Here is a 23,737-nt window from a genome sequence, read left to right as displayed (position 1 = left end):
CCCTTTTCTTTTTCTCTTTCCTTTCCTTTTTTTGTGCCAGTACTGTAGCTTGAACTCAGGGTCTTGTGCTGTTCCTTACCTTTCCTCATCCATTTAAGATTAGTGTTCTACTGCTTGAGCCATACCTCCATTTCTGGAGTTTTGGTGGTTAATTGGAGATGAGTCTCTCAGAGTCTTTGGCTTGAACTTTTATCCTCAGATATCAACCCCTGAGTAGCTGGGATTACAGATGTCAGCTACCAGCACCCAACTCATATTGATCATTTCTTTATGATAAAAAATACTCAGATCCTTTCTTCTACCTATTCTTGTGAAATATTCGCCCTACCGTGCATTAGCACACAGGGACTTCTAGCTGTTATCCAACTGTAACAGTACTTACTGATTGATCACTCTTCTTCTTCTTCCCTTCAGCACTGCTGCCCCTGGCCTATGGGATCCACCATTCTATGCACACTTCCAAGATATCAGTTGTTTTAGGTTCTACAGGTGAATGGGACCATGTACTGTAGTCCTGTGCCTGCCTCATTCAGTTAACATAATGACCTCCAGTTCTATCTATGTTGTGCCACATGGCAGAATTTCATTCTTTGTTTGGGTGAATAGTATTCCATTGCTATATAATGATGTATTTGGGCTTTCCTGTGTAGTAGTGCTTCTTCCTCTCTCTCTGGGAAGTGTTGTGTGTGGCCGGGGAGAGACTTCCTTGAATACTGCCTGCACTAAAAGCGTTTGAGCTATGTTTTCTCCTCCTTCACGTCTCTTCATTACACACCTGGCCTGGTATATTACTGATTACTTTCTCTTTTATACTGATCACTTTTTCTTTTTGCTGACCCCTTCATGGTACAGATGCAATGATTACACGACAGTTTCTCTTACTTTATTGAGTGTCCAGAAGATAGAACTTAGTCCTGTCTGTCTATAGCCTGATGTGCAGACTTTGCCATTTATTTACCAATGCTTATTGCATGTTGACTGGGTTATACTAGTTTACCATTCTCCATAGATATAACAATGGAGTGGGATAAACTATCAGCTCACAGAGGTGACATTCTGAGGTTGAGGGAAGATGGCTAATAAGCAAAATAAATAAGTAAAATCATATGCACAGAGTTCCATGTGTGGATATGTGTGCTCGCGCACACACAGAGCACAATGCTTGGAGGACTAAATTAGCAAATGCACCTCTACAAGGGACAAAGAGGATGGGGTAAAATTAATTGAGAATGGCAGGTTCTGATGTAAAGCAGCTCTACAGAATGTCATTCTGGCCATGCTGTTCTGCATACAGAAGAGATAGGGGTGTGTGTGTGTGTGTGTGTGTGTGTGTGTGTGTGTGTGTGTGTGTGTGTGTGTGTGTGTGTGTGTGTGTGTGTGTGTGTGTGTGTGTGTGTGTGTGTGTATGTGTGGCTCTTTGTAGGGTAGCAGAGATTGTAATGTGGTCATACAAGGTCACAGCATTGTACTTTTCTAATGGATGTTAGTTTGTGCTTAGTAATAAAGTTATTTTTCCCCCTGAGTATTTGCAGTGTGCCAGGCACTGCTTTGAACTTTTCTCCTCACATGGAGATGGGGAAGCCCCAGCTATACCCACTTTCCAAAGGGGAGGGCCAGGCCAGAGGGCGCTTCTGCTGCTTATGGCAGTGTTATACAGCTAGAAGATGACAAGTGCTCCAACCCCAGTATCTCTGCTGTGATTCTGGTGTAGAATCTACAAAATCGGAACCACCTCCTTTTTCTCTTCTTCTTCTTTTTGGCGGTACTAGGATTGGAACTCAGGGGTCTTGTGCTAGCTAGGCAGCAATACCACTGAACCATGACTCTAGTCTGGTTTTCACTGGTTATTTTTAGGCTAGGGTCCTGCTATTCCAAACAAAAACCTTCAGTTCAAGCTGTGAGTTCTCTGCTGGAAGACAGTGTCATTGCTGGTCACACTAGATGTGCAGGTCTGCCATCCCAGATACATCCTAGGGCTCTGGGCTTATAAAAAAAAAAGACGCTATGTTGGAAATGAGCAGTATAGAAAGGACCTGGCAGTGTAGCTCACATGGTAAAGCACCTGCTTAGCAAGCATGAACCCTGAGTACCTCCAATAAAGAAATAAAAATTACAGCTTTATTGAGATATGTTCCAAGGCCCCCAGAATATACCTTTAAAGTGTACTTTATTTGCCGGGCGCTGGTGGCTCACACCTCTAATCCTAGCTACTCGGAAGGCTGAGATCTGAGGATCATGGTTCAAAACCAGCCTGGGCAGGAAAGTCCCTGAGACTCTTATCTCCAATAAACCACCAGAAAACCAGAAGTGGTGCTGTGGCTCAAGTGATAGAGAGCTCGCCTTGAGCTGAAAAGCTGAGAGACAGCACCCAGACCCAGAGTTCAAGCCCCACAACCGACAAAAAATAAAAAAGTACTTTTTTTGTTTTTTGGTGGAAAATGTATTTATGGAATTGTGCAACCAGAAACAATTAATTTCAGAACATTATCATCATCCCATTATAAAAAAACAACAACTTGTACCCATTAGCAGTAGCTCCCCATTTCTCCTTCCTATCAGTCATGCATCTACTTCCTGTTTTTATGTATTGATTTGTCTTTTCTGGACATTTCCTGTATGTGGGTCCACACAACATGGGCTCTTTCATGTTTGGCTTTTTTTACTGAGTGTAATACATTCAAGGGACATCTATACTATAGCACCCACCAATGCTTCTTGCTTTGCACTTCCTAGTGAATGGATGAACAAGCCTCATTTTGTATGGCCACTCATTCTTAGAGATGGGCATGGGTCTACTTGTAGATGGTTAATGAACAATGTTTCTGTACACATGTATATACATGTTCTTTATATGGCATATGTTTTCAGTTCTTTGGGCATATGTTTTCAGTTCTCTTGGCTATAAACATAGGAATGGAATTTCTGGGTCCTATTCACTGAGTTTAGTGTTTAAATTGACTTCTTTTTACTTGTGGGATCTGCATCCTTACTTTTTGCAAGTGAAAATAAATTTACTTCCTTGGTGCTGAGTGTTGTCAACAGCTTGATATAACATGAACACATCTGGGGCCCAGGTTAAGATTCTGTGAGCGAATCATGTAATCATAAGTATGTTTATTGTGTAGAGTTGATGCTTGACTATATTTGTTTTGTTCTCTTCCTAGCTTCTTCTTACTCTAATATTCACCCAATTTTTTTTCTTTTCTTTTCCAGAATCGCAATGAAATAAAAAACGGCACTATCCTTCGATTAACCACATCTCCAGTAAGTTGATCTTAGTTGGTTATTTCATCTTAAGCTGCCTACCCTCTGGGTCTGCTGTATGTGCTTATAGAATGCTGTTTTTTGAGAGTGACTGTACTCTAAACAGAAAGTCCCTGGGATGTCCTCATGGGCAGAGTCTAGTTTAATTGGAAGTCTCTCCAGTTTATTTCCCATGGCAGAGGAGGAAGGAACCTATTCCACTGTGAACAGAGAATGGATTGGGAATCATGGAATTGGAGTTTGGTGCCCATCTCAATAGCTCTTCCAGTACTGATGAATAACTTGGCTATGTAGATTTTTTTTTTTATCATCTTCTCTGAGCAAATTCAGAGAAACAAAGCAAGCCAAACCAAAAACAGGCTGTTTCTTTATTTAAAGTCTATGGAGGGGTGGGGGGGAGAAAGGTGGGTGGGAAGAAGGGAAGGAGGGGGAAAGAGAAGGACAGAGAGAAAGACAAAGACAGGTTGAATTTAAATATTTCCTAGTGTTGGTCAGTGATGATGAAAATTGATGAAAAAATGGATAAAAATTGATTTAAAATAGTAAATGTTGGGCCATTTAGGCTGTTTCATGGATGCTAATCAGAACTCATGCATATCTGCGCGTGAAAGCTGTTGAACAAGGTGCCTGTGGCACTTGGCAGTGAATGGGTCTTTCTTGTTTCCTGGTCTAGTTGGGGTAGTAACCTTAGCATATTTGAGCCATATTGTTCCACACTGCATTTCCTTGCTTTCCTAGAAAACACAAGCAGCACAAAATATACCAAGTATTACTATTTCCACCCCCACAGTTGAGGAAAACTGTCTATCTATCATTTCCAGTTGTCACACAAGCCATGTAATAGGCTAAAAATAAATTTCAAAATGGAGGAGAAAGCATCTGGCTAGAATTAAACTGTGGGCAGTATAACTACCACAGATCCATCTTGTTGAAAATGGCATTAGAGAGGTTTAAAAACTGCTAAGTATTTTGCTTTCATTTAAATTGGCCTATTAATTTTTTAATTTTTATTTGTATTGTAAGGCGATGTGCAGAGGAGTTAGAGTTACATGAGTCAGGCATTGATTACATTTCTTTTTGGACAGTGTCACCCCCTCCCTCATTTTTTCTGTTTCATTTTTCCCCTCCTCCGCCCCCCGCCCCGATTCCCCACGTTCTATAGTTCATTTCCAACACAGTGTCTTGTGACTATCACTGCTGAGTTAGTTCACCCTCTGTCCCAGCATTTCTGTGCTTCCCTTTCCCCTCACCAAAGCTGATAAACTTACATACAAGACGTAAGTATTTTATCCTAAGACATCTCCAACCTAAACATAGGGATGGGCTCAGTAGACAGAATGACTGGGTTGCTGCAGCCATTGCCCGGTGCCAGCTTCCCTGCTTCACAAAAATGATAGTTTGCTGTCCTTTTTCTGTGGGTTGAGTCATTTTTGTCTGACTTCCTGAAATTAATGTGAATTAATACAAATGTGACCCTTGGAGGTGAGCATTTCATTTGTGCTTTGCATTCTTATTTATCCTGCTCAAAGCCCTTCATCTGCTTGCCAGGCAGGGAAGTGCACACCGTGTCTTTTGTTTCCTCTTAGAAAGGCTCAGCATTTTCTCTGGCCATCTCCAAGCCAAAGAAAGAATTGGTTCCCCTCACTGGGGATTCAGTCGCTCTTAGAAAGGAGGTTCAGTGTCAGGGAGGAGAGGGTGGTGTTTACAGCATCTCCAGGGTGGCGTTATATTTTTTATTTTTTACATTTGTTCATTTTTATTTTATTTTTTATTTTATTTATTTATTTATTTTTGTCGGTCGTGGGGCTTGAACTCTGGGCCTGGGCGCTGTCCCTCAGCTCTTCAGCTCAAGGCGAGCGCTCTACCACTTGAGCTACAGCGCCACTTCCGGTTTTCTGGTGGTTTATTGGAGATAGGAGTCTCACGGTCTCTCCTGCCCGGGCTGGCTTTGAACCGTGATCCTCAGATCTCAGCCTCCTGAGTAGCTAGGATTACAGGCGTGAGCCACCAGCGCCCGGCTTGTTCATTTTTATTCACAACCTGTTTTTCAGTACAATTTTCCACCTGTTCCCATTTGCAGTCGGGTTATACAAGTGCTAAGTGGCAGAAAGTTCTGGAATAACTACACCAAAGAAGGAAAACAAAGCAAAGCTGTGAGATAAGTTGCATGTAGCAGGCCCCAGAGCAGCATTTTAACTCTGTGGAGACCTGTCATCTCAGAGCAGGGATTTTGGAAAATATCCTTCACATTCCCAGCTCTGTTAATGGAAAGATGGTAGAGATAGCAAGCAGGATGCCGCTACAAGACAAGACTGGCTTATGTTTCCAAACCTGGGGCAGTTGTGGACTTTGACCTGCAAGTGTGCAGGCCTTGGGTTACAGTGTCTGAGACAGCACACCAGACTCTGCATTTGAAACACTGCCTTGTGCTCTGTGGATGGACACAGAGTCTGGAATTGGGCATTATGTCACAACAAAATATTTGGGATCTGAAAATGTCATTAATTGCTAGATTACTTTCTGTAATTTTGTTTAAAATTGAAAATTGAATTGAGAACTACAAAATATGGGTCACACATGGTAACTTGTGTGTGTGTGGAGGGGTTCTTGGGGCTTGAATTCAAGGTCTGGGCGCTGTCCCTTAGCCTTTTCACTCAATGCTAGTTTTCTACCACTTGAGCCAGAGCTCCAAGTCCAACTTTTTAGTGATTAATTGGAGGTAAGAGTCTCATGGACTTTCCTGCCCAGGTTGGCTTTGAACTGAGATCATCTGATCCCAGTCACCTGCATAGCTAGGATGAAAGGCATGAACAGTTGGTACCTGGTTAATTCATTATTATTTTTTTTTTTTTGTGCTTACCTTGGGGCTTGACCTCAGGGCCTGGGTACTATCCTTAAACACTCGTTTGCTTAAGGCTAGTGCTCTACCACTTGCACCACAGTTTAGCTATTGGAGATGAGTCTCATGGATTTTCCTGACCAGGCTGGCTTAGAACTGTGATCTCCAGATCTCAGCCTTCTGAGTAGTGAGGATTACAGGTGTGAGCCACCTGTGCCCATAGACAATAAAAATGAATTAAAAGTGAATTTATCCATCCATTTTTAAGAAAAGATTACTGTGAGGAACACAGAAGAAGGTATTTTGCTACTTCAGGATTACAGGCATGGGCCACCAATGCTCAGCTGTGCTAATATTTAAAGTTCATGCACCTAGCAAGCTGAGTTCCCCCTCCTGGGAGATAAGACACTAGCATGCATACACCGGTACACACACACACACACACAATCGTAGGTAACGTGGCCATGCTGAGTTGTGCTTCTATTCTGTGGAGGTGGTATTTCCATTTAAGCATTTTTTTCTCCTTTTATATTTGTTTCCTTTTAAGTAAGTGTTTCTGTTGGTCGGTCTCCAATTGAAGTAGAATGAATTAGGTATAAATTCTGTCTACCTAGCTTCCTCTTTGTTTATTGACATTTTTGTTAGCAAAAGTTCTTTTGGAAAGGTACATACATAGAAGAGCCAACAAAATGTCCTTTGCACAATAGACCAGGCAGGACTTATTGTACTCCAGCTGGGAAGTCTAGGGAGTGATTCGGAGACAGAACTGGGGTTCTTCCAGTCTTCACACAGAGAGGGTACATTCAAAGTGATTTAGAAGCCAGGTTCTGGTGGCTCAAGCCTATCTATAATCCTAGCTACTCAGGAGGCTGAGATCTGAGGATCACAGGTCACAGTTTGAAGCTAACCCTGGCAGGACAGTCCATGAGACTATCTCCCCCCCCCCCCCTTCGGTCCATTATGGGGCTAAAACTCTGGGCCTGGGTGCTGTCCCTGAGCTTCCCCCCCCCCACCCCAAGGCTAGTGCTCTACCACTTTGAACCACAGCTCCATGTCCAGTTTTCTGGTGGTTAATTGGAGATAAGAGTCTTATGGACTTTCCTACCTGGATTGGCTTTGAAACCACCATCCTCAGATTTCAGTCTCCTAAGTAGCTAGGATTATAGGTGTGAGCCACCAGTGCCTGGCCTCTAGAAGTGGAGCTGTGACTCAAGTGGTATGGAACACGAGCTTTGAGCCAAAGCAGCTCAGGGATAGTGCCTGGACTCTGAGTTCATGCCCTAGGACTGGCACCAAAACAAACAAAACAAAAATGTAAAAACCAAAATTATTTAGAGCCCTGGACCTCTGCATATAATTAGAGACATGCTTCAAGGGCATGCTTTCTGGGACCTCACCCAGGCTTTGGACACAGGAAACCCTTGAGATGGCCTAGGCTTGTGTCTTAAAAAGCCACATAGGGTTCTAGTGTATGTACAGCCATTAAGATCATAGTGAGTTCTATAATAAAATAATTTTCAGTATTTTCTGTCTTATTCTTTAAATACATATGGGAAAAATATACACTTGGGAAAAATGGGAATGAAGCTCTCAGACATAATGTGTAGGCTGTGATTACTCAAAGTATTGGCTGAAGAGATGGGTACGAGGTCTGCACTTATGTGATTGCTTAACAAAGCAAGTAGCTTTTAGTTACTTCTAGATAAATGATTGGGCTTCAAAAGTAAATATCTGCCTCACCCCTTATCCTATCCCCCCCCCCACCCTGATCAGTTTCTGGGTCTTCAGTGTTCTTCTGACCTCACTTTGCTTTTCTTTGAAACAGAAGGTGAAATGGATGGTCAGTGTGCTAGCCCTTACTCTCACACCTGTCCGTGAGAGACACAGGCTATCAGGTATTCTCACACACATTGTCCGCTTCTGGATGCCGAACTTTATTTTTCAGGGATGCTGTCATTTCTGTGATGTTGTAATTTTCCTTTTGAACACTGTCGTCTTTTTTATACCACCTCCACCCCCCATAAGGCTCAGAATGCCCAGCAGCTCCATGAACGCATCCAGTCGTCAAGTATGGATGCCAAGCTGGAGGCCCTGAAGGACTTGGCCAGCCTGTCCCGGGATCTCACGTTCGCCCAGGAATTCATCAACCTGGATGGCATCTCTCTCCTCACCCAGATGGTAGACAGCGGCACTGAGTAAGTAGCTGGTGTCCACCTGGTGTCCACACAGGCAGGTACACTGGCATGTACACTGGTGTTTCTTGCACTCCTTACTCCTACGTTTCTCAGTTTTGAAGAACAGAGTCTTGCCTAGATCAAGATACCATCCCTGGAATAATTTTTGGAAAAAGAAAATGGGTCAGGCACCAATGGCTCATGTGTATAGGCATAGCCTAGCTACTTAGGCAGCTGAGATCTGAGCATCATGATTTAGAGTTCAACCAGGAAGAAAAGTCTCTGAGACTCGTATTTCTAGTTAACCACCCAAACCCCCCAAAATGGAGCTGTAAACGTGGTACAGTGCTAGCCTTGAGCAAAAATGCCCAGGAAAATAGTGCCCAGGCCCTGAGTTCAAGCCCCAGGAAGAGCAAACACACAAAAATAAGGCAAAACACACTTTCATGAGAGGACATTGTGTGCCTTTTGATTTTTTTTCAATAAACTTTAATAAATAAGAGTAGATAAACAGGGGGTCTAGGTACTGAAGGGAGAGGATTAGTGATGAACAGGGCAGGTAGGGGTGTGGCAAGGGCTGCTCCAGGTGAAGGCTTCGTTGTGGCGTGGTGTGAAGAGGCCTTTGGCTGCTTGTTTGTGGTGAAGGCATTGGTCGTGCTGGCTTTGGTCTGGCCAGTGGCACTGGCGGAGTGCAGTCAGTAGATGTTAGCACAGCTGGGCTGGAGCTGGCCCCGCAGCTGCAAGAGGAGCAGAGCAGGTATAGAGCCCATGTTGGTGTCGGGACACGGCCCTGCCTGCTGCCTTGCAGACCGAGCTCTGCCCCCTGAGGCGGCCCACGGTGGATGGAGGTCCCTAAGGCATCCAACAACTGATGGTTCTGGGTCTTTCCCAGATGTCAGCCCTCCTGTCCACACACACACACACTGTGCTCCAGATCTGGCCCCCATATGCAACACACTCTCCTGTGCCCTTGTACAAGCCTGAGTTGCATGTGACTGTGGGAGTGCACTTGCATGCATGCACACTCGCTCAGGCACCTGGGCTCATGGGTGTAAGTAGGACTGGCTATCCCTTCCTTGGAAGGAACAGCTCCGGGGCCAGTGTCCCTCACCTGCAGCCTCTGCCTCAGTGGCCTCCAGATGATGCCACCAGAATGGGAGGTTGGGAGTTGGCATCTCCATAGGAGAGATGCATATGTCCAGGTGAAGGCAGGCCTTGCCACCATGTGGTGGGGCAATGTAGTCAATGTGGTGCAGGCCTGAAAAGAGAGGAAGAAGGGTCAGGAGGCCAGCAAGAAGCTTAAGGAGGGAAAGAAGGGAGGCAGGGAGGAAGACAAGGGCATGACAAGTGGCCACTGTTGAGGCTGGGTGTGGCCCCCTGGAAACTTTGGGCCCTAGCATCTCCCCAGACAGCACCAAGCCCCACGCCTTGCAGGGCTGCTGGTTGGGCAGTTAGTGAGTAAGTGTGCCACAAGGTTTGTAGGAGGAGAGGGGATGGTGAGGCCAGGATTGCCTCCGAGTCTAGAGAGAGGGTTCCGGGTCTGGGGAGTCCTCCCGCCTGCCCCTGGGGAAGAAGGGAGAGGGCACAGTAGGTGACTCACAGGCCTTGGCTGGTCAGGGCGAACCACCACAGGGCTACGCAATGGCAGCGACAGCTGCATGCACGAGCACCCTGTGGTACAGCTCCCTATGGGCATCAGGAGCCGATCCTTCCGTCTATACGGACTGTGGCTGTGGAACCAGTTCCGGCTCAGCAAACCGAGGTAGGGGTGACAGTCAGCCACCAAGCACCTGGAGGAAACGGCAGTCAAAGAGGCCACAGCAGGCGGAGGGTCCTGGCAGTTCTTGCTACACACCCACCCTCCCAGCTGCCCGGGTCAGAGCCTGGATGAGCTGTGGCTTGCCCGTGGCAGCCAGTGCCTTGCAGGATGAGGCTCACCTGGTCACAGGCAGGGCCTCTTGACTGGAGCACAGTGCCTCCCTTGGTCCCGAAGACCCACGTCTGTGCAGAGGGGCCGGTGCCCGGTATTGAATCCCCTGCAAAGACGGTATCATCATGCACATTTGCCATAGGTTGTACAAATCCTCTCTGCTCCAGACCGGCATAATGTTTTCAGCCTGGGGAGACGCAGAGTTGTTTGGTTTTTCAAAGAAGCTGTAATCAACCTGCTCGAGGCTTGGGGGTGGGCTAGAACTCAGAACAAACTCCCTGCCGTAGGAAGGCATGGGAAAGGCAGGCATGTGTTCTCTCTCTGTCTCTACCTCTGTTTGTCTGTCTCTGTCGCTGTCTCTCTGTCTCTGTCTCAGTCTCAGTCTCTGTCTCACTGTCTCTCTCTCTCTCTCTCTGTCTTTCTCTGTCTCTCGAACACATATACCCACACCCAGCACACACATGTACTCCCACTCACACACCGCTGGTCTAGCTGGAATCCTCATACACACACACACACACACACACACACACACACACACTCACTCACTCACTCACTCACTCACTCACTCACTCACTCACACCGGGAGCCTGCAGCTGTAAGTGAGCACTTTGAGTTTGCTGAAAGTGAGCCTCCAGCCTGATGATGAATGGTGAAAGCACAGAGAAAGTGCAGAAGCTGTTAGGTCCCTGGCACAAGGGCTGAGAGGCAGTGGGTGGACCCAGGACCAGACAGGAGGGTAAATGTGACAGTTGGGCCAAAGCCCAAGAGCTACGTAGGTTCACATGTGGGCAGCGAGCCGCTTTCACGTGTGGTGAGTGTCAGAGTTGTGGGTAGGTGTGGTGTGGCTAGCGGGCATGGAGATGGGGGCCTGGATTACATTGGGTGCTGAACTGTTTGGCAGCAGTGTCCCTACCAAGGAAGTGCTGGGGCTGGAGGGTGACACGTGACTTTGTCCAAGCCCAGCCCAGTGTGAGTGTGTTGTGTGGGTTGGATGTCCTTGGAGGAACCGACATGCATCCACATGATTGACAAAGCCAGGGCCTGACAGTGATGCTGTATGTGATGGAGGTCCAGCTGCGGTTGTCCTGAATCATGTCCTGTATGCAGGTCTGCAAAGACAGGGATGGCCAGCAAGAGGCGAGCAAGAAGCATGAAGGTGAAAGTGGGAGGGAGAGAGGGACATGGTGTATGGCCAATGTCGGGGCTGTTTATGGCTGTTTATGGAAGCTTTAGGGACTAGGCACTTCCTGGACAGCAGCGGGCCCCATGGACCGGCAGGGCTGATGCCTGGCCAGTGAGTGTGCCAGTGTGTCCCAGGGCTTGCAGGAGGAGAGGTGATGGTGTGGCCAGAATTGGCTCCTAGAGAGAGGGTTCTGGGTCTGTGTAGACTGTCTGCCTGCCCCCCAAGGAGGAAGGATGAGGGGCCCAGTCCGGGACTCACCGGCCTTGGCTGGTCAGGGCTGATCAATGGCAACAGCTGCATCAGAGAGCATTCTCTGGGAGAGCTCCCGATGGGCCTTTGCAGCCCACATTGGCATCCATCTGGCCTGGGGCTAAGGCTCAGCAGCACCCAGCCAGCCACCGAGCACCTGAGGAAAAGGCAAAGGGGCCACAGCACAGTGAAGGTCCTCCAGTGCTTGCTACATACCCACCCTCCCGCCTGCCCAGGAAAGAGTCTCGATGAGCTGTGGCTTGCCCATGGCAGCCAGAGCCTTGCAGGATGATGCTCACCTGGTCACACTCGCAGCCTCTTGCCTGGAGCACAGTGCTTCCATGGGGGCCACGGAGCCGCAGCTCTGCAGAAGCCCAGGTGTTGGGTCCACAAGCCCCTGGGAAGAAGTAATCCTTATTTGCCAGCTCCTAGAAGTTTCCTCCAGGTTCAGGACCAGCAGCCCGTTTTCAGTCTAGGGAGATACAGAATTGCTTGGATTTTCAAAAAAGACGGGAGAACCCCGCTGGAGGCTTGGGGGAGAGCTGGAGCTCAGAACAAACCCCACTGCCTTAGGAGGGCATGGGAAAAGCAGGCATGGGTTTTTTCTCTGTCCCTGTCCCTGTCCCTCCCTCTGTCTCTCTGTCTCTGTCCCTCCCTCTGTCTCTCTGTCTTTGTCTGTGTCTCTTTCTCTCTCCAACACATACACCTGCACACCAGCACACACGTGCACTCCTGCTCCCATACACACAGGCTAACTCGAATTCGAATCCACACACACACACACACACACACACACACACACAAGACACTGGGAGCCTGCAATAGTGTGTGTGCCCTTTAAGTTGCTCGAAGCAAGCCTCCCACATGAGGATGGGCAGGGAAAGCCTACCGAAGGTGCAGAAGCTGTTAGGTCCCTGGCACAAGGGCTGAGAGGTGGTGGGTGAGCCCAGGAGTAGGCAGGAGGGGACATGTGGCAATGCAGCCAAAGCCCAAGAGCTACCTAGGTGCACATGTGGGCAGCCAGCCGCTTTCTCGTGTGGTGAGTGTTAGAGTGGTTGGCAAGTGTGGCTAGGGGGCATGGAGCTGGATTACGTTGGGTGATGGACTGTTTGGCAGTGGTTTGTCCCTGCCAAGGCAGTACAGGGTCTGCAGTGGGAGCTATTGCTTTGTGGGGCTGGCAGAGACAGCCCTGCATGACTTTGTCCAAGCGCGGCCCAGTGTGAGTGTGATGTGTGGGCTAGATGTCCTTGGAGGAATGGACACACATGCACACTCACCCGGGTGACTGACCAACGCCTGCGCCTGATGGTCCGGGTGTATGTGACGGAGGTCCAGCTGGTGTCATCCTGGCCTAGGTCCCGTGAGGAGGCCTGCAAAGACAGGGGAGGCCACAGGGTCAGCAAGAAGCGTGAAGGTGAGGATGGGAGGGAGGGAGGGACATGGTGTGTGGCCGCTGTTGGGGCTGTTTGTGGCTGGGTGGAAGTGTTAGGGACCCGGCCCTCCCTGGACAGCAGTGAGCCCCATGATCTTGCAGGGTTGATGGCTCTTAGGCACTGGCAGGAGCGGGCAAATGAGAGGAGGGTGGGGACAGCTCAGGAATGTTTCCCTCCTAGACACCCGAGGCAAGGTGCCAAGAGAGAGGGCTCTGGTTCTGACAGGCCCCTGTGCGTTATCAGTCATCCCTATGCAGACCCCACGGAGGCCCACTGCTGCCCGGGCCTGAGCAGTCACACCCGGGCCTGGGCAGAAGAGGAAGGACTTGGAGTTAATCAGGGCACTCACGGTGTTAGTCGGAGGCTGGCTATGGCGAACCTCCCCAGGGCTGAGCAGAGGAAGCGGCGCCTTGGTGGAAGAGAAGCTGTCAGAGCTGTGGCCCTGAGAGTCTGGACCAGCCCAAGAGCGGTGAACCTCCCCAGGACTGAGTGGAGGCGGTGGTTCATCCGTGGAATTGAGGCTGTCAGAGCTGTGGCCCCAACTGTCTGGACCGGCCCATGGGACAGCCATGTGGTCTCCACGGGGCAGGGCATCCCCTGGGCTCAGGGTACTCACAGTGGTGGGCTGGCCTCTGCGAACCTCTCCAGGACTGAGCAGCGGTGCCGCGGTCATGGCTAGCCCGTGAGAGCCCAGGCCTGGTCCGTGACGATCGGCCCGTACGCGGGCCATGTGGCGTTCAGGGCCCGACACATCCCGTGGGCTGTGTGATACGCTTGAGCGCCGCCGGCCGAATATTCTTGTTGGCGTGGCATGTGATCTGACCCAGCGTCTCAGGCGCTGCGGGGCGCTCTGAGCACGAGGAGCCTCGTGGCCACGTTCGGGGTGGTGGCCACGTTCAGGGTGTCTCCCACGGCCTCTAAGCCATGGACAACAGCAGCTAAACATAGTCGCCTTTCCCTCTGTGGAAGAGACGGCAAGAGGATACCGTCTCTTCAGTCGAGGGCAACTGGGCAACTGGGGTTCTGAGTTCTGTGGCTGTTGGTCACCAAGGAAGTGAGGTCACGTGACATGACAGGCCCTCCCCCATCCCCCCACTCAGCGATGCCCAGTCCCCATTGACCTCACCAACCCATAGGCCCCACGCCCTCTGACCTCTTGACCCTTTACGGCCTTTTGCCTTCATGAGCACACAGTCCCGGTGGGAGTCTGGGGGTTGAGGGGCGCGTGACCACCCTTCCCACCTGGCAGGCCGGTGTGCACCCAGGAGACCAAACAAGCTTTCCACTCCACATCTCCCTGGGAATCGGAAGGACCCTATACAAGGGGACATTGTGTTTCTACACTAATTCTGATTTTTTATTTTTTTTTTGAGGGGGGTTCCTGTCGTGGGGCCTGATCTCTGGGCCTGGGCGCTGTCCCTCAGCTCTTCAGCTCAAGGCTAGCGCTCTACCACTTGAGCCACAGCGCCACTTCCGGCTTTTTTGCCTTTTTGGTTATGTGGTGCTGAGGAATTGAACCCAGGGCCTCATGTCCTTTGGATCAACGGGCTCTCCTTTTCTCTTTGCCCCTCATGCATCCCTGAACAAGACAGCTGCTGGTAGGCCTTTTGTGTGCTTCGGGCCCAAGGAATGGCGTTCCCAACATGTACCCTCCAGGGCAGTTCTCCCCACATTGGACCAGACAGCGGCTGGAGTAGGCCCTTCTTTGTGTGTGCACTCCTGTCCTCTGAAAGTCCATGCCACCCTGGGAGGATTGCTAGGCTTTCTCTTTTGTCTGGTGAGTTCTCTTCTCCCTTTCAATTCCCATTGGGACACAGAGACTTGTGACCTGAATCAGAGCCTATTAGAACTACTAAGAACATTAGGTCTACTAGCACTACTACTATAACTATTATTATTATTATTCCTCCTTCTACTACTACTACTACTACTACTACTACTACTACTACTTGGAGGGCAGATAAGGAGCCACCAGGGAGGTAAGGAATGAAGACAAGGGCAGATTGACAAGTCCCTTGGCTGCCATGAAGAAGCAGCAGAGGAGTGGGGAGGTCCTGTTAAGGGGAGAGGTTGAGGAATGTGCTTCCTAGTAGACAGTGCCAACTGCTTCGCCACCTGGGAAACCACTGGAAGCCACGGAGTGGAACTCTCTTTGTTTGTTTCATGAGAGGACATTGTGTGCCTTTTGATCTTTTTCAATAAACTTTAATAAATAAGAGTAGATAAACAGCTGGTCTAGGTACTGAAGGGAGAGGATTAGTGATGAACAGGGCAGGTAGGGGTGTGGCAAGGGCTGCTGCAGGTGAAGGCTTCGTTGTGGCGTGGTGTGAAGAGGCCTTTGGCTGCTTGTTTGTGGTGAAGGCATTGGTCGTGCTGGCTTTGGTCTGGCCAGTGGCACTGGCGGAGTGCAGTCAGCAGATGTTAGCACAGCTGGGCTGGAGCTGGCCCCGCAGCTGCAAGAGGAGCAGAGCAGGTATAGAGCCCATGTTGGTGTCGGGACACGGCCCTGCCTGCTGCCTTGCAGACCGAGCTCTGCCCCCTGAGGCGGCCCACGGTGGATGGAGGTCCCTAAGGCATCCAACAACTGATGGTTCTGGGTCTTTCCCAGATGTCAGCCCTCCTGTCCACACACACACACACTGTGCTCCAGATCTGGCCCCCATATGCAACACACTCTCCTGTGCCCTTGTACAAGCCTGAGTTGCATGTGACTGTGGGAGTGCACTTGCATGCATGCACACTCGCTCAGGCACCTGGGCTCATGGGTGTAAGTAGGACTGGCTATCCCTTCCTTGGAAGGAACAGCTCCGGGGCCAGTGTCCCTCACCTGCAGCCTCTGCCTCAGTGGCCTCCAGATGATGCAACCAGAATGGGAGGTTGGGAGTTGGCATCTCCATAGGAGAGATGCATATGTCCAGGTGAAGGCAGGCCTTGCCACCGTGTGGTGGGGCAATGTAGTCAATGTGGTGCAGGCCTGAAAAGAGAGGAAGAAGGGTCAGGAGGCCAGCAAGAAGCTTAAGGAGGGAAAGAAGGGAGGCACGGAGGAAGACAAGGGCATGACAAGTGGCCACTGTTGAGGCTGGGTGTGGCCCCATGGAAACTTTGGGCCCTAGCATCTCCCCAGACAGCACCAAGCCCCACGCCTTGCAGGGCTGCTGGTTGGGCAGTTAGTGAGTAAGTGTGCCACAAGGTTTGTAGGAGGAGAGGGGATGGTGAGGCCAGGATTGCCTCCGAGTCTAGAGAGAGGGTTCCGGGTCTGGGGAGTCCTCCCGCCTGCCCCTGGGGAAGAAGGGAGAGGGCACAGTAGGTGACTCACAGGCCTTGGCTGGTCAGGGCGAACCACCACAGGGCTACGCAATGGCAGCGACAGCTGCATGCACGAGCACCCTGTGGTACAGCTCCCTATGGGCATCAGGAGCCGATCCTTCCGTCTATACGGACTGTGGCTGTGGAACCAGTTCCGGCTCAGCAAACCGAGGTAGGGGTGACAGTCAGCCACCAAGCACCTGGAGGAAACGGCAGTCAAAGAGGCCACAGCAGGCGGAGGGTCCTGGCAGTTCTTGCTACACACCCACCCTCCCAGCTGCCCGGGTCAGAGCCTGGATGAGCTGTGGCTTGCCCGTGGCAGCCAGTGCCTTGCAGGATGAGGCTCACCTGGTCACAGGCAGGGCCTCTTGACTGGAGCACAGTGCCTCCCTTGGTCCCGAAGACCCACGTCTGTGCAGAGGGGCCGGTGCCCGGTATTGAATCCCCTGCAAAGACGGTATCATCATGCACATTTGCCATAGGTTGTACAAATCCTCTCTGCTCCAGACCGGCATAATGTTTTCAGCCTGGGGAGACGCAGAGTTGTTTGGTTTTTCAAAGAAGCTGTAATCAACCTGCTCGAGGCTTGGGGGTGGGCTAGAACTCAGAACAAACTCCCTGCCGTAGGAAGGCATGGGAAAGGCAGGCATGTGTTCTCTCTCTGTCTCTACCTCTGTTTGTCTGTCTCTGTCGCTGTCTCTCTGTCTCTGTCTCAGTCTCAGTCTCTGTCTCACTGTCTCTCTCTCTCTCTCTCTGTCTTTCTCTGTCTCTCGAACACATATACCCACACCCAGCACACACATGTACTCCCACTCGCACACCGCTGGTCTAGCTGGAATCCTCATACACACACACACACACACACACACACACACACACACACACACTCACTCACTCACTCACTCACTCACTCACTCACTCACTCACACCGGGAGCCTGCAGCTGTAAGTGAGCACTTTGAGTTTGCTGAAAGTGAGCCTCCAGCCTGATGATGAATGGTGAAAGCACAGAGAAAGTGCAGAAGCTGTTAGGTCCCTGGCACAAGGGCTGAGAGGCAGTGGGTGGACCCAGGACCAGACAGGAGGGTAAATGTGACAGTTGGGCCAAAGCCCAAGAGCTACGTAGGTTCACATGTGGGCAGCGAGCCGCTTTCACGTGTGGTGAGTGTCAGAGTTGTGGGTAGGTGTGGTGTGGCTAGCGGGCATGGAGATGGGGGCCTGGATTACATTGGGTGCTGAACTGTTTGGCAGCAGTGTCCCTACCAAGGAAGTGCTGGGGCTGGAGGGTGACACGTGACTTTGTCCAAGCCCAGCCCAGTGTGAGTGTGTTGTGTGGGTTGGATGTCCTTGGAGGAACCGACATGCATCCACATGATTGACAAAGCCAGGGCCTGACAGTGATGCTGTATGTGATGGAGGTCCAGCTGCGGTTGTCCTGAATCATGTCCTGTATGCAGGTCTGCAAAGACAGGGATGGCCAGCAAGAGGCGAGCAAGAAGCATGAAGGTGAAAGTGGGAGGGAGAGAGGGACATGGTGTATGGCCAATGTCGGGGCTGTTTATGGCTGTTTATGGAAGCTTTAGGGACTAGGCACTTCCTGGACAGCAGCGGGCCCCATGGACCGGCAGGGCTGATGCCTGGCCAGTGAGTGTGCCAGTGTGTCCCAGGGCTTGCAGGAGGAGAGGTGATGGTGTGGCCAGAATTGGCTCCTAGAGAGAGGGTTCTGGGTCTGTGTAGACTGTCTGCCTGCCCCCCAAGGAGGAAGGATGAGGGGCCCAGTCCGGGACTCACCGGCCTTGGCTGGTCAGGGCTGATCAATGGCAACAGCTGCATCAGAGAGCATTCTCTGGGAGAGCTCCCGATGGGCCTTTGCAGCCCACATTGGCATCCATCTGGCCTGGGGCTAAGGCTCAGCAGCACCCAGCCAGCCACCGAGCACCTGAGGAAAAGGCAAAGGGGCCACAGCACAGTGAAGGTCCTCCAGTGCTTGCTACATACCCACCCTCCCGCCTGCCCAGGAAAGAGTCTCGATGAGCTGTGGCTTGCCCATGGCAGCCAGAGCCTTGCAGGATGATGCTCACCTGGTCACACTCACAGCCTCTTGCCTGGAGCACAGTGCTTCCATGGGGGCCACGGAGCCGCAGCTCTGCAGAAGCCCAGGTGTTGGGTCCACAAGCCCCTGGGAAGAAGTAATCCTTATTTGCCAGCTCCTAGAAGTTTCCTCCAGGTTCAGGACCAGCAGCCCGTTTTCAGTCTAGGGAGATACAGAATTGCTTGGATTTTCAAAAAAGACGGGAGAACCCCGCTGGAGGCTTGGGGGAGAGCTGGAGCTCAGAACAAACCCCACTGCCTTAGGAGGGCATGGGAAAAGCAGGCATGGGTTTTTTCTCTGTCCCTGTCCCTGTCCCTCCCTCTGTCTCTCTGTCTCTGTCCCTCCCTCTGTCTCTCTGTCTTTGTCTGTGTCTCTTTCTCTCTCCAACACATACACCTGCACACCAGCACACACGTGCACTCCTGCTCCCATACACACAGGCTAACTCGAATTCGAATCCACACACACACACACACACACACACACACACACACACAAGACACTGGGAGCCTGCAATAGTGTGTGTGCCCTTTAAGTTGCTCGAAGCAAGCCTCCCACATGAGGATGGGCAGGGAAAGCCTACCGAAGGTGCAGAAGCTGTTAGGTCCCTGGCACAAGGGCTGAGAGGTGGTGGGTGAGCCCAGGAGTAGGCAGGAGGGGACATGTGGCAATGCAGCCAAAGCCCAAGAGCTACCTAGGTGCACATGTGGGCAGCCAGCCGCTTTCTCGTGTGGTGAGTGTTAGAGTGGTTGGCAAGTGTGGCTAGGGGGCATGGAGCTGGATTACGTTGGGTGATGGACTGTTTGGCAGTGGTTTGTCCCTGCCAAGGCAGTACAGGGTCTGCAGTGGGAGCTATTGCTTTGTGGGGCTGGCAGAGACAGCCCTGCATGACTTTGTCCAAGCGCGGCCCAGTGTGAGTGTGATGTGTGGGCTAGATGTCCTTGGAGGAATGGACACACATGCACACTCACCCGGGTGACTGACCAACGCCTGCGCCTGATGGTCCGGGTGTATGTGACGGAGGTCCAGCTGGTGTCATCCTGGCCTAGGTCCCGTGAGGAGGCCTGCAAAGACAGGGGAGGCCACAGGGTCAGCAAGAAGCGTGAAGGTGAGGATGGGAGGGAGGGAGGGACATGGTGTGTGGCCGCTGTTGGGGCTGTTTGTGGCTGGGTGGAAGTGTTAGGGACCCGGCCCTCCCTGGACAGCAGTGAGCCCCATGATCTTGCAGGGTTGATGGCTCTTAGGCACTGGCAGGAGCGGGCAAATGAGAGGAGGGTGGGGACAGCTCAGGAATGTTTCCCTCCTAGACACCCGAGGCAAGGTGCCAAGAGAGAGGGCTCTGGTTCTGACAGGCCCCTGTGCGTTATCAGTCATCCCTATGCAGACCCCACGGAGGCCCACTGCTGCCCGGGCCTGAGCAGTCACACCCGGGCCTGGGCAGAAGAGGAAGGACTTGGAGTTGATCAGGGCACTCACTTTGTTAGTCGGAGGCTGGCTATGGCGAACCTCCCCAGGGCTGAGCAGAGGAAGCGGCGCCTTGGTGGAAGAGAAGCTGTCAGAGCTGTGGCCCTGAGAGTCTGGACCAGCCCATGAGCGGTGAACCTCCCCAGGACTGAGTGGAGGCGGTGGTTCATCCGTGGAATTGAGGCTGTCAGAGCTGTGGCCCCAACTGTCTGGACCGGCCCATGGGACAGCCATGTGGTCTCCACGGGGCAGGGCATCCCCTGGGCTCAGGGTACTCACAGTGGTGGGCTGGCCTCTGCGAACCTCTCCAGGACTGAGCAGCGGTGCCGCGGTCATGGGTAGCCCGTGAGAGCCCAGGCCTGGTCCGTGACGATCGGCCCGTACGCGGGCCATGTGGCGTTCAGGGCCCGACACATCCCGTGGGCTGTGTGATACGCTTGAGCGCCGCCGGCCGAATATTCTTGTTGGCGTGGCATGTGATCTGACCCAGCGTCTCAGGCGCTGCGGGGCGCTCTGAGCACGAGGAGCCTCGTGGCCACGTTCGGGGTGGTGGCCACGTTCAGGGTGTCTCCCACGGCCTCTAAGCCATGGACAACAGCAGCTAAACATAGTCGCCTTTCCCTCTGTGGAAGAGACGGCAAGAGGATACCGTCTCTTCAGTCGAGGGCAACTGGGCAACTGGGGTTCTGAGTTCTGTGGCTGTTGGTCACCAAGGAAGTGAGGTCACGTGACATGACAGGCCCTCCCCCATCCCCCCACTCAGCGATGCCCAGTCCCCATTGACCTCACCAACCCATAGGCCCCACGCCCTCTGACCTCTTGACCCTTTACGGCCTTTTGCCTTCATGAGCACACAGTCCCGGTGGGAGTCTGGGGGTTGAGGGGCGCGTGACCACCCTTCCCACCTGGCAGGCCGGTGTGCACCCAGGAGACCAAACAAGCTTTCCACTCCACATCTCCCTGGGAATCGGAAGGACCCTATACAAGGGGACATTGTGTTTCTACACTAATTCTGATTTTTTATTTTTTTTTTGAGGGGGGTTCCTGTCGTGGGGCCTGATCTCTGGGCCTGGGCGCTGTCCCTCAGCTCTTCAGCTCAAGGCTAGCGCTCTACCACTTGAGCCACAGCGCCACTTCCGGCTTTTTTGCCTTTTTGGTTATGTGGTGCTGAGGAATTGAACCCAGGGCCTCATGTCCTTTGGATCAACGGGCTCTCCTTTTCTCTTTGCCCCTCATGCATCCCTGAACAAGACAGCTGCTGGTAGGCCTTTTGTGTGCTTCGGGCCCAAGGAATGGCGTTCCCAACATGTACCCTCCAGGGCAGTTCTCCCCACATTGGACCAGACAGCGGCTGGAGTAGGCCCTTCTTTGTGTGTGCACTCCTGTCCTCTGAAAGTCCATGCCACCCTGGGAGGATTGCTAGGCTTTCTCTTTTGTCTGGTGAGTTCTCTTCTCCCTTTCAATTCCCATTGGGACACAGAGACTTGTGACCTGAATCAGAGCCTATTAGAACTACTAAGAACATTAGGTCTACTAGCACTACTACTATAACTATTATTATTATTATTCCTCCTTCTACTACTACTACTACTACTACTACTACTACTACTACTTGGAGGGCAGATAAGGAGCCACCAGGGAGGTAAGGAATGAAGACAAGGGCAGATTGACAAGTCCCTTGGCTGCCATGAAGAAGCAGCAGAGGAGTGGGGAGGTCCTGTTAAGGGGAGAGGTTGAGGAATGTGCTTCCTAGTAGACAGTGCCAACTGCTTCGCCACCTGGGAAACCACTGGAAGCCACGGAGTGGAACTCTCTTTGTTTGTTTCATGAGAGGACATTGTGTGCCTTTTGATCTTTTTCAATAAACTTTAATAAATAAGAGTAGATAAACAGCTGGTCTAGGTACTGAAGGGAGAGGATTAGTGATGAACAGGGCAGGTAGGGGTGTGGCAAGGGCTGCTGCAGGTGAAGGCTTCGTTGTGGCGTGGTGTGAAGAGGCCTTTGGCTGCTTGTTTGTGGTGAAGGCATTGGTCGTGCTGGCTTTGGTCTGGCCAGTGGCACTGGCGGAGTGCAGTCAGCAGATGTTAGCACAGCTGGGCTGGAGCTGGCCCCGCAGCTGCAAGAGGAGCAGAGCAGGTATAGAGCCCATGTTGGTGTCGGGACACGGCCCTGCCTGCTGCCTTGCAGACCGAGCTCTGCCCCCTGAGGCGGCCCACGGTGGATGGAGGTCCCTAAGGCATCCAACAACTGATGGTTCTGGGTCTTTCCCAGATGTCAGCCCTCCTGTCCACACACACACACACTGTGCTCCAGATCTGGCCCCCATATGCAACACACTCTCCTGTGCCCTTGTACAAGCCTGAGTTGCATGTGACTGTGGGAGTGCACTTGCATGCATGCACACTCGCTCAGGCACCTGGGCTCATGGGTGTAAGTAGGACTGGCTATCCCTTCCTTGGAAGGAACAGCTCCGGGGCCAGTGTCCCTCACCTGCAGCCTCTGCCTCAGTGGCCTCCAGATGATGCAACCAGAATGGGAGGTTGGGAGTTGGCATCTCCATAGGAGAGATGCATATGTCCAGGTGAAGGCAGGCCTTGCCACCGTGTGGTGGGGCAATGTAGTCAATGTGGTGCAGGCCTGAAAAGAGAGGAAGAAGGGTCAGGAGGCCAGCAAGAAGCTTAAGGAGGGAAAGAAGGGAGGCACGGAGGAAGACAAGGGCATGACAAGTGGCCACTGTTGAGGCTGGGTGTGGCCCCATGGAAACTTTGGGCCCTAGCATCTCCCCAGACAGCACCAAGCCCCACGCCTTGCAGGGCTGCTGGTTGGGCAGTTAGTGAGTAAGTGTGCCACAAGGTTTGTAGGAGGAGAGGGGATGGTGAGGCCAGGATTGCCTCCGAGTCTAGAGAGAGGGTTCCGGGTCTGGGGAGTCCTCCCGCCTGCCCCTGGGGAAGAAGGGAGAGGGCACAGTAGGTGACTCACAGGCCTTGGCTGGTCAGGGCGAACCACCACAGGGCTACGCAATGGCAGCGACAGCTGCATGCACGAGCACCCTGTGGTACAGCTCCCTATGGGCATCAGGAGCCGATCCTTCCGTCTATACGGACTGTGGCTGTGGAACCAGTTCCGGCTCAGCAAACCGAGGTAGGGGTGACAGTCAGCCACCAAGCACCTGGAGGAAACGGCAGTCAAAGAGGCCACAGCAGGCGGAGGGTCCTGGCAGTTCTTGCTACACACCCACCCTCCCAGCTGCCCGGGTCAGAGCCTGGATGAGCTGTGGCTTGCCCGTGGCAGCCAGTGCCTTGCAGGATGAGGCTCACCTGGTCACAGGCAGGGCCTCTTGACTGGAGCACAGTGCCTCCCTTGGTCCCGAAGACCCACGTCTGTGCAGAGGGGCCGGTGCCCGGTATTGAATCCCCTGCAAAGACGGTATCATCATGCACATTTGCCATAGGTTGTACAAATCCTCTCTGCTCCAGACCGGCATAATGTTTTCAGCCTGGGGAGACGCAGAGTTGTTTGGTTTTTCAAAGAAGCTGTAATCAACCTGCTCGAGGCTTGGGGGTGGGCTAGAACTCAGAACAAACTCCCTGCCGTAGGAAGGCATGGGAAAGGCAGGCATGTGTTCTCTCTCTGTCTCTACCTCTGTTTGTCTGTCTCTGTCGCTGTCTCTCTGTCTCTGTCTCAGTCTCAGTCTCTGTCTCACTGTCTCTCTCTCTCTCTCTCTGTCTTTCTCTGTCTCTCGAACACATATACCCACACCCAGCACACACATGTACTCCCACTCGCACACCGCTGGTCTAG

The 23,737-nt window shown here is 52.0% G+C and overlaps 1 protein-coding gene across 2 annotated transcripts in view; it reads left to right on the top strand.

The window, feature by feature from the left end:
• LOC122120726 (engulfment and cell motility protein 1-like) overlaps window positions 1-23,737 on the top strand; it is a 135,457-nt gene that overhangs the window by 22,810 nt on the left and 88,910 nt on the right. For both annotated transcript variants that reach the window (XM_042694952.1, XM_042694951.1), the window contains exons 3-4: window positions 3,214-3,264; window positions 8,129-8,298. In XM_042694952.1, coding sequence (XP_042550886.1) covers window positions 3,214-3,264; window positions 8,129-8,298 — 221 coding nt within the window. The remainder of the gene's footprint in view (window positions 1-3,213; window positions 3,265-8,128; window positions 8,299-23,737) is intronic.

This window comes from Dipodomys spectabilis, unplaced genomic scaffold, assembly GCF_019054845.1.
Source record: "Dipodomys spectabilis isolate Male_0828 unplaced genomic scaffold, ASM1905484v1 ptg000178l, whole genome shotgun sequence".
Classification (NCBI taxonomy): Eukaryota; Metazoa; Chordata; class Mammalia; order Rodentia; family Heteromyidae; genus Dipodomys; species Dipodomys spectabilis.
Note: the sequence above shows the minus strand (reverse complement) of the source record. Positions and strands in the feature narration are given on the sequence as shown.